General features: G+C 39.1%; 1 protein-coding gene and 1 long non-coding RNA gene across 7 annotated transcripts in view; both read left to right on the forward strand.

The window, feature by feature from the left end:
* LOC106515412 (uncharacterized) overlaps positions 1-1,211 on the forward strand; it is a 22,557-nt gene extending 21,346 nt beyond the window's left edge. For all 6 annotated transcript variants that reach the window (XR_001310005.1, XR_001310010.1, XR_001310009.1 and 3 more), the window contains one exon: positions 250-1,211. This is a non-coding gene — a long non-coding RNA (uncharacterized LOC106515412). The remainder of the gene's footprint in view (positions 1-249) is intronic.
* A 755-nt stretch (positions 1,212-1,966) lies between these two features.
* Positions 1,967-10,874, forward strand: rab4b (RAB4B, member RAS oncogene family). Its single transcript, XM_014005210.1, has 8 exons — positions 1,967-2,151; positions 5,741-5,821; positions 7,396-7,510; positions 7,739-7,801; positions 9,969-10,123; positions 10,260-10,355; positions 10,545-10,722; positions 10,831-10,874. Exons 1-7 carry the CDS (start codon positions 2,136-2,138, stop codon positions 10,658-10,660), a joined length of 642 nt encoding a protein of 213 aa, XP_013860664.1. The 5' UTR covers positions 1,967-2,135; the 3' UTR covers positions 10,661-10,722; positions 10,831-10,874.
* The last annotated feature ends 32 nt before the right edge of the window (positions 10,875-10,906 follow it).

Here is a 10,906-nt window from a genome sequence, read left to right on the forward strand (position 1 = left end):
CATATACAGTATGTATGTTTAAGTGTAATTTCTGAAAATGACATGCAGAGTTTTCGAGCATACCCCCCCCCCCCCAAAAAAAAAAGTTACGCCCTTGGGTAAATAAAAACTCTGTTCTATATGTATTTTGTATAAGAATACTCTGTTTTCATAGCAGCACGTGAATCCAGGCTTTCCTGTGTTAATCTGAATAGTCAGTGAGGCAACAGTCAGCCTCCCCCTTCCACTGAAATAATGCTTTGTTTGCAGTTCAGTCCAGACAAATATCTGCTCCGATGATGACTCCTGCGGGGGACAGGATGACAAGAGAGAGAACAAAAGAGACAGGGACTGAATGAGCATCATGTCACTCACAAAGGAAAGCACCTTTAACGGAAGGAAAAGCCCCTCCTCTGTTCTTTCAGCCCGCACACCTTTTGCGGACGGCCTTTTCTCGTAGCCCACCTTAGGAAAACATCCGTGCCCCCACACGAAGCTGAGCCGGGTGTTTCTTTCTGTCTTTAATCTTTGTGAAAGGAGCTTTTAAAACAAGGCCGGGGAGGATGAGTGGATCTCAGAGCAGAACAAAAGGCGGGGAGGAACTCTGAGGGATGGCAGCCGAGTGGAAGGCACTGTGATTTATCACCTGTTGCCCTCGGGTGCTCTGCCACTCCACACCCTGGGCTTTTTTTTCTTCTTTGTTTTGTTTTTGTGTGTGTATGTGTGTCCATGCATGAATGAACATAGGAAGAAAAAGAACACATTTATTACTCTGTGTTAGTCAGTCCTTCACCCCACGCAAACCCACACACAAAAAAACTTTTTTACACATGACACAAATTTATTTAGACATTGAGATAATTTTGAATCAAGGAAACAAGATTATCAGATTTTAGAATCTCTGGTCCAAAAATAGAATAATTGTGCAATTTCACAGAGAACAGAAACAATAAAAAAACATCAATTTGTGGACTATGTGGAGGTTAAAGTCAGTCAATCAGTGTAGTTTGCTGCTTCTTAAAAAAAACATTCATTACCTTTGTCTGCCACCTTGTGGCTTAGTGTTGCTTTCACAGATACCCACACTTTTAAACCAGTGAAAGTGAAAACATGGCTGATGTGTTCAGATTTGTAGTGATTTGTCTCTACCTTGGATTGTTTGTCTTCATTTTGAAACGTTCAAAGTTCATTTTAATTACTTTGTAGGTCTTTGTTTTTTGGCTTTTTGTTTCTGTTTTGCCTGTGGTAGTTTTTTTATGCGTCTTGTGGTGGTTTTATTTGTGTTTATTTTACTTATCTTTTTAGTTTATTTTTTGTGGTGATTTTTTATTTCCCCCAGTGTGTGTGTTGTGTTTTAAGGTTTATTTATATCTGATTGTTTAGTGGACAAAGTAAAATTGCTTGTCTTATTAAGTTGTCTTTCCAGTTTAACAGGTTTTATTGTTGTTGTGTCGTTCTTTATAGTTGCCTTGGATCCTAAATGATTTTTTGTCTCTATCAATGTTTTATATCACTTCAATCTTTTTCAGCGCTATTTTAAACTAAAGCCTATCATCATCTGGGTCTGTACATAGTAGGCTGTTATYGTAGTTTGTTCTTTTCCCTCGTGTATTCAAAAAATATATATTAATTGTTAATTATAAAAAAAACTAATGAAATGCTTGAATCCAGTCAAGTATTAATTTGTTTCAGAATAAAAATGATTTTGCTCAGACTGGTTTTCATTTCATACTGCCTTTTAGGGATTTTGTTGCCAGTTTAAGTGAAAATCGAAAAAATTAAATCTAAATCAAATAAGAACCATTTGGCCTTTTATCAAGTTATAACATAATATAATAGATTTGAGCTCAATTTAGAGATAGATTCATTTAAACTAATCGTTGCAGTTTGTTATTTTTTTTAAACATTTGCAATTTAAACCCTTATGTTTTCAATGTATTTTGTGTCGATCGCACCACTTCCGTTGACATTGAACGCAGCACAAAGTGGGAACGCTGATGACGTAGCCACGCATCTGCTGTGTTTGGTTGTAGTCGGATCAAGGAAACGTCTAGCAGCATCGCAGATAAACACCCTGAAGAGCTGTGGAACCCATTGGACACACAACTGTCTCGGTATCCCCGAAAGGACCGTGAGAGGGTCTTTCACACGTCGACATGTCTGAGACATACGGTATGTTTGTGGCAGCCGTCACGGAGACAGTTTTCGCTGTGGGCTGATGTGTTAGCGATGCTGCTAGTTAGCGTAACCCACCACAGCACAGGTCTGAGTGTTTTATGGAATATTTCACATTCGTCTCTGACTTTTAACTTGATTATAGCCTCACTTTGATAGCGTTGTGTGTATTAACTGATACGGTTGTCTCCACTACAGACAGTCGGTTTAATTACCTCGTTAATCCGGTGTGTTGCTAGCAGATGGTGAGACATTTCAAGGGAAAGTTGGCCAAAACTTTAGCCGAAACGCTAAAAGTGGCATGTCTGCACTCGGAGATAGCCAGAGCTCGTTGAATTTCATGCCCAATGTGCGACCTTTGCAACCTAAATTAACACAGCAAAAGTTCAATCTCAACGTTTTATGAGGTAGCTTTAAGTCACCAGGCCTAGGAGGAAGTTAACTTGTGTTTTTTTTTTATTGCTCCAGTTCACCTGTGGAGCTGCAGCTGCTTGATTTATTTTAATTTCCTTTTTCTCATCCTGAGCTAAACCAAGGTCATACAATCAACTTTGATACCAGCAAGCACAGTGAAATACTTAACTAAATAAAAACAGCTGCATTATTCAATTTAATCCCACTTTTATAGCAGTGTCTCTAAAACATTAACTTTTAGCCTCTTGTAACCTGATATGAGCTGTGTTGGGGTTGCTGGGTTAAGTGAGACCAGCTGTTTTGTGTGGTTTGGAGACAAAAAGACAGGTGATAGAACTGGAAGGTGTGAGATTCTTGAGAGTAACATGGATGAATAAGATCAGGAAGGAGATCTTAGGAGATACAGCACAAGTTGAATGGAAGGACGACCCAACACCCTGGCTAAACAACTGTATTGATATTTCAGATCAGCGTGTATGAGAACAACATGCACATGAGAAAGGTCAGAGAATTTCACAAAGCCACGTTTTGAATTTTAGCCCCAGCACTCAGACTCTCGCCATCTGTTTTAGACTTGGTTTCTCTCTCCTAATTTTTTTTTTCTATGAAACTTTATCCATGTGGGCTGTGCATATGGAAAAGTGCCAGCTCTAATGGGAGCTGTAATAGCCTTGTATTGATTTCTGTCTCCAGCATCATCTCCTGTAGAAGTAGTGGAATCGGCTAAAGCATCATGTGGACAATAAGTACATCATATATATTTACATATTTAATTTATTTGATATTTGTTCTTTATGACACACGTTAAACCACAAAATTTGTTTGATATAAAAAAACTATTAGGCTCTGAGCAGAAATCTGTTTTATTACTTTTTTAAAAGACTAATTAAAACCAAAGATTTCATAAACTGATTTCAGTAGCAAAACTGTATCCCCTTCAGAAAATACTGCAGCCTCAGAATGTGCAGACTGTGTTTTTATTACTTTCACCAATTCGTAGACATATTGACAGCTGGATGGTTGTTCGCKGATCTTGCAGGGGAAACCGTACACGATGTCGGCTTTAAAAGCTCGCCTCCGAGAGTCGTTTCCAGAGACCGGTCTGAGACGTACAGCTYACTGCAGTCACAGAAAAATCCTTCACTTGCTTCACTGCTGTCAATAAGTTCCCATGAATGTGGTTTGGGAGTGTTGCTGGAGAAAACACCAGCTCAGCGGACTATGACTCATCATAAACTAAGGCGGTGGTGATGGCTCTGTGAGCACCGGCGTAATAAATTTAAATATCAGAGAGGGAGAGAGGAGCTGAAGCTGAGCAGCTGTAAACTGACAGGATATTTCCCCCGGTCTGTAATATCGACAGGCATTCCCAATCATTTTCCCATGCAGCTCTTCTTATCTGTAAAGCCTCGGCTTCAGCTTAAACCACACCTGCTATCTGTCTTCAATTTCCTTTTGAAGCGAGCTCTCYGGCAGGAAGGTGTAATTGCATTCATAATTTGCTCTCACGGTCAGAAACATACCACGAATCTTATGTTTTTAACACAATTTTCCCCCCTCCCCCTCTAAGATAAAACCTGACCATGAAAGCAGGATAAAAAACTTTCACTGGGGTCTCAAGCTGTACTTATCTAAATGTCTCTTGCAAATCATTGACCGGAGCAAACAAAGGCTGCGTGTCTCGCTTTTCGTGGCAGGTCCAGTCGTCCCGGATCATACGAGTCGAGTGAGTTCTTCAGAGCAAGAAAACCTGTCTTTTCCCACCTAGTTTTGTTCGGTTCAGTTACAGTTCTGTTGACTTAAAGGTACCAATTGAAAAGTAGAAATTAAAACTTTAAAGGGGACCTATTATGCAAAATTCACTTTTAAAGGTTTTTTTTTTTTACTCAATTTTGGGTATGTACTTATTAATAAAACAGTCCTAGGACCAAAAAAAATGCACCCAGGGGCATATTTACTGTAAGTAAATGTATTTTTAATGTATATTAACGACAAGTTTTATACTTCTGTCGTTTTGTGATGTCACAAGCCGTACGACAACCCACCGGAACCTGCGTTCAGCCCCTTACCTAGCAACCCCCGGGTGAGACTCCACCTCCTCAGTATAAAAAGCCGTCACTGTGTTGTGCAATTCGCAGCTCATTTCACAACAAGTCTCCAATGGGGCAATGGGTAGAGTGTTGGACCAGAGAGTGAGAGACCAGAATGGACAAAATTTAAAWTTTTTTTGTTCATTATGAACACGTTTTCTCATGTACCTTGTTTAGCTTATTAAAGCCTTGTTAAAGCCTATTTGTTTGAGTTTCWGAGGTATTTTGACCGCTGCTGCTCCCTGCTCTGGTAACAGCATGCAGAGTGAGCGCAGAGCAGAGGAGGGAGAGAAAAAAAGAAAGAAGCTGCAACCGACTCTGCCTCTGGGTCTCATATGGTTGTACAACGCAGCTTCTGCTATTATTAGCCATGCTAACGTAAACGCTGGCTTTGGAGGGCGGAGTTTATGTCAACAGATTTTTGGAGGGCGTTACCAACAGAGCTCATTAACATAAACAGCTCTTCTGAACGGAAGTCAGAGCAGGCAGAACTAGAAAATGGGAAATTTTATTATCTGAGAATTATTTTGTGCARTAAATTGAATGAACATGGTCTGGATAGCCCACAGACATACCATAAAAATTTCTAGGATCCATAATTGGTCTCCTTTAAAGTTACCTAGTCCTTTATTACATGGTGCTGTTTGAAAGAGTTTGCACCAGTAGTTTTCAATAATATTGACATGCAAGTCTGAAATATGGGTATGCATTTAATGTAAACAAACCACTGACCTACGTCAGGCTGACTGAAGTCTGTAGGTGAACAAACCTACCGTAGGTGGAAATGTAAATATAAATCTTCTTCTAAATGCAAAAGAAAAGGAAAAAAAAAAAACAGAAAACTGTTAATACACAATGGTAAATCATCATAAAGGCTGAGCTCCGCTTTAATGACTTTCGTTTTCTTTTTTTTCACCTCAGACAAATAAGATTATTTGTTTAAAGCCAGAACTGAAGCATGTTTACTGATTTAGAAAGCTAATTTGAGTTTGGTGAAAGTCGTGGGATTAGGAGTTTATTTAAGGATTGTCTCTGAGGATGGAGCTGCACACTGACTTCATCTCCTCTCTCCTTGCCTTCAGACTTCCTCTTCAAGTTCCTGGTGATCGGCAGCGCCGGGGCGGGAAAGTCCTGCCTCCTCCACCAGTTCATCGAGAACAAGTGTAAGTCCTGACGGACGTGGTCTTAAGTGTGTTAAAACACGGCGGGTGTGTGAAACATTTCATCTACACACACACAGGTCCTCTGGAGGAAAATGAGTCACCGGCTGCTGTGTGAAATGAAACCTCCAGATAATAATACAGTGAAGTGTGTATTTAACAGTTAGAGCAGGTCATTATGTTCAATATGAAGTACAACACCTCTGTTCTCTGGCTTCARTCTTACTTTCCTTTAAGGATTTGTTCAAAGAAGAGTGTGTATCAAATTAAACGGTTCAGTTCTGTACTGTTAACACTTTTTATTAAGGCTGCACTTAATATCTATAATTTAATATCATCAGTTGGCTCTATTTAGTAGGGCTGTGTATTGGCAAGAATTTGGCGATACAATACGATATATCCCGATATATTGCGATATTATAAGCAAGGCGATATATTGCAATTTTTTTTGTCCAAAAATTCTATTAAATAAAAACCTCTTACAGGGGGAAAAAAATGAAAAACCAAAATTCATCGTCTCAGAAAATTCTAATATTACATAGACATGCTTTTGATACATTTAGCTGTGTTCTGCTTTGTATGCATTTTGTTTGTTTCATATTTCTTATTTCATCCATGTTTTCAATTATTAGACTAAATTTGACAATAAATAGTTTGAAAATATATTTTTTGCAGCTTTTAGTTTTTAATATTAATTTACAATATGGTCACTCAACACTTAACAAAAGCCTCTACCTCAAGAGGTAGAGGAGCCAAATCTAGTGGTCAGAGGCTGAACTACAACATAAAAATGAACGGCTGGCAGGAAAGTTGAKATTTTAAACTTTAATAAAAAAATCGATACAGGGCTTTAGAATATCGATACAGTATCGGGAAATGAAATATCACGATATTTCAGTGTATCGATATTTTCTTACACCCCTACTATTTAGTGCTAAATTGTAGACTAATATAAAGTGCTCCATGATTATGCTCTTCCTGTTAATCATTTGTCCAATCAGATGGAGCCTTGCTGCCTGATAGGCCCACACCTGGTTTAGATGTTAGAGGCTTTGGTACTAAAGCAAACAGAGCAAGAGTGAGAAAAAATATAGAAAATGATGTTCTCATATTTAATAACCTCATGTAATCTTATTAATATTCTGTACGGAGTTCCACTTCAGTTATGTATCCTGTTTGTGTCAAATCTTCAGTTTTCTGTCGATGTCAGCAGAACTGAACATCCCGAACTTCACACGGTCAGGGCCTGCAGCCAAGGCTGTGGGGGGATGTTAATTATAGTTGTCAAACATTCAAAATGTCTCAATTCAGTACTGTACGCTCCGGGGACTCATGGATAACTGTTTTTGTAAACTGTAATAATAATGTCACAGACATGCTGGTGTTAATTTCATAAACACTGGTTTGGTCCTAGTAGAGATTCATCTGAAACTCTTTACAGTCTTTGTTGTGTCTTTTCTACAAACACAAAGTTAAATGTTTCTGAATCTAATTCTGCATCACATGTTTATACAAGAACTGAAAGCACCACTGTAGTGTTCCAGCGAAGACGTTGATGTTTTTGTGACTCTGTGCAGTTAAGCAGGACTCCAACCACACTATTGGTGTGGAGTTTGGTTCCAGGGTGGTCAACGTTGGTGGGAAGACGGTCAAACTGCAGATCTGGGACACTGCAGGGCAGGAACGATTTCGGTAAGATTTTTAGCATTTTTATTTATTTTTTATTCACACTGTGACGTTTAATGGAGCTAAAAATGTTCCAGTTGGACCTCTGAGAAATACTATTTGCTTAATGAAGAGCCTGTTTTTTTATTTATTGTTTTTTTTCCTTCTTACTATCATTTTCCTCCCCAGCTTGTTTTGTGCCAAATATTTCAAACAATTTGTTTCATTTTATTATTATTTTTTTTCTAATTTCAGTTCTGTAACACGGAGCTACTACAGAGGAGCGGCTGGTGCACTTCTTGTTTACGATATTACAAGGTACTTGTAAAACAATGGCGTTCATGAAACTAAAACTGGCTTTATTGTTTTCAGTTCTGTGTTTTCATTCAGTGAGATGAAGRGAGCTGCAAGTCTTGCATGGCGTTTACTCTGCAGCGTGATTTAATGAGAACCTGGACGGATGCGGTGATGTCATTTAGCAAATTCCAGCTCACAACCGAGGGATGGCTGAAATGACGCGGGACTGTACCGCAGTTAGAGTTGGGTCTGAGTGGAGTCGGAGGATAAAAGAACGAGGCGATCAGCACGGGCCTGACTGCAGCCAAGTTTCAAGAGCGCTCYTGGATGAGGAGTGACGTCAGCCTCTGCTCGTCCGTGAAAACAGATGTTAAACATCACGGCGTGCGGCTKCGCCCTTTGTTTTACCTCACTGACCCCGCGTTTCGCTGAAAGTTCTGTGAAACGGTAACAGCGCTGTCAGCAAAATATCTCACAAACCACTGAATGGATTTTGGTCGAACTTTTCTAAAGTTGAGTTAAATTTGGTGTGGTAGTAGCTGAGCTTCATCCTCAACACGCACTTCAAGCTCTACATGTTGTATAATACTTTGGTTTCAAATTTCGGCATTAATCGGAGTCACCTCTGTTTGACTGTTAGTAAAATATCAGTGCATGAAGTAAAAAATGTTTTACAACTATCTACATTTCAGGCATTATATTATTCATAGAGGCAGTGTTGTATAAAGTACCACAAAGTGATACTTGAGTAAAAGTACAAGTATCTTACCAAAAAATTACTTTGGTAAAAGTTAAAGTCTCCTTTAGGAATGTTATTAGAATAAAAGTCCTAAAGTATCTGATACTTTTTGTACTTAAGTATTAAAAGTAAAAGTATTGATTTAAAATGAGCAGTTAGATTTTACGTAATGATATTTATTAGGAGGTGACCCCCCCCAACCCCCCAAAAAAAGGCAGAAACAACTATGTTGTGTTAAAATAATGAATTTGTTAAATTTAGGATGCACTAATCTAATTGTTTCAAGGCTGCCCAAACCTTTTCCCCAAAATGAAAATCTATCTGAGGGCTGTGGCCAAATGTAATAATATAATTCATGAAATACAAATACATCCTCTACTTTCAAAAACAGTATCAGAATTTTATATATTTATACTTCTCATTCAACCACAATTACGGTAAATTCACTCTATCTAGAAGGCATAATTTATATGGATAGTATTTATTTTTTACAATAACAAGCTGGAACTAGACATGGGTTTTTACAATGTAAAAACAAGTGTGCATTGCCATGTAGCATGTCATTGCAGCATGGCTTTGCCTGCAGCATTGGACTTGCAGAATGAAGTGTGACCAAGTTCAGATGTGTTTTCTAATTATTATCAGTCAAACACCTGCCAAGTCAGCAGTTGTTTGTAATTAGGGTAATTGTGTGACAGTATAACAAACTGAAATTATGTAGTTTTACTGAAACAGACACTATGCAGAAAGAGTTTACCTTGCCAATACAATTATTGACACTAAACTGCATAATATTACAAAAATAGAGCAGTATTAAGACAATATTATAGTAAAACATCAAAATACAATCATATTAGTACTGTAAACACTGAACTACTGAGTTGAAATATTAAACTATGGTGCAGTACCAAGTTGAGTACAGCATGGGGCAGTATTGGACCAATAAAAGGCTCCATTGACTGCCATTATAATTCATTAAATATTAATATTTCATAAACTATAAGTTTTACAGGCACCAAAAGGCATAGCCATCACTTGGCACAGGAGCTTTACAGATATAAATTACATTGGCAGCTCTAGGACAAAGTTTGCAGGAGGAGAAGCATGGCAAAGTTGAGATGACTTGGATGATTAATACAAGCAAAAAGGAAATAAAAGTAACGACTTGCTACTTGCCTTTTTTTTAAATATAAGGATTAGAAAGTACAGCTATTTGTGTAAAAATGTAAGGAGTAGAAGTAAAAAGTAGGCTGAAAAATAATTACTCAAGTAAAGTAGATACCCAAAAATTCTACTTAAGTACAGTGACAAAGTGTACTTAGTTCCTTTACAACTCTGCCTCTATAGAGGTTAAAGGGCAACAAATGTAAAACCAACACTATGTTACAACAAAACCATCCAACCGTTTACCAGGCCAACATTGAACTGATTTTATATTTTCTTAAACAGTAGAGAGACGTACAACACCCTGACCAATTGGCTCGCAGACGCGCGGACGCTGGCGAGCCCCAACATCGTTATCATTCTGTGTGGAAACAAGAAAGACCTGGACGCAGACCGAGAGGTGACCTTCCTGGAGGCCTCGCGCTTCGCTCAGGAGAACGGTGAGCACTTGTCCATCTGCGTCGTCTCACACCTCACGTCTCGGATTTCAAGTACACGTGTCCCTGTCCTTAACGGCCCCCCGCTCCTGCTGATTTTTGTTTTTTTATTTTCTTTTGCATCTCCATGCCCACGCAGAGCTAATGTTCCTAGAGACGAGCGCTCTGACGGGGGAGAACGTCGAGGAGGCTTTCCTGAAATGCGCTCGCACCATCCTCAGCAAGATAGACTCGGGTACTTTTTAAGATTAAAACAGTATGACATTATTATTCAGTTCAAATTCAATTCAAAAATACTTTATTGATCCCAGAGGGAAATTTGGTAATTATGTGTAAACACACACATAATTATTAAAAATGATGTGTGTATTTTAGACGTGGATTTTGAGAGTGTGAGTTRATAACGTTTTTATCATTCCTGAAGGAGAGCTGGATCCAGAGAGGATGGGCTCAGGGATTCAGTACGGGGACGCGTCGCTGCGGCAGCTACGGCAGCCCAGAGGCACGCCGCCGCCCAACAAGCAGCAGTGTAACTGCTAGGGACCGGGCGCCGTCCTCCGCTGAACCCCACAGGGCCCACGCAGACACGACGCCCCCTACAGGTCAGTGACGTCACAACAAACCGGAGCCAGAACCTGCAAATTAAAGCCTTCAGCTAAGATTTGTAGGGCCATGGTGGTAATCTCCTTCTTTTTTCTTTTTTAATACAGCTCAGCTTCAGGTGTTCTGTGTGTGTGTGTGTGTGTGTGTGTGTGTGTGTGTGTGTGTGTGTGTGTGTGTGTGTGT

The sequence above is a fragment of the Austrofundulus limnaeus genome, unplaced genomic scaffold (genome assembly GCF_001266775.1).
Source record: "Austrofundulus limnaeus strain Quisiro unplaced genomic scaffold, Austrofundulus_limnaeus-1.0 Scaffold29, whole genome shotgun sequence".
NCBI lineage: Eukaryota > Metazoa > Chordata > Actinopteri > Cyprinodontiformes > Rivulidae > Austrofundulus > Austrofundulus limnaeus.

What these genes read in the sequence shown, in the direction of transcription:
- rab4b (XM_014005210.1), top strand. An exon ending in GCAGGGCAGGAACGATTTCG is followed by an intron (nt 7,511 to 7,738) that starts GTAAGATTTTTA and finishes TTCTAATTTCAG; the next exon opens with TTCTGTAACACGGAGCTACT. An exon ending in GCGCTTCGCTCAGGAGAACG is followed by an intron (nt 10,124 to 10,259) that starts GTGAGCACTTGT and finishes ATGCCCACGCAG; the next exon opens with AGCTAATGTTCCTAGAGACG.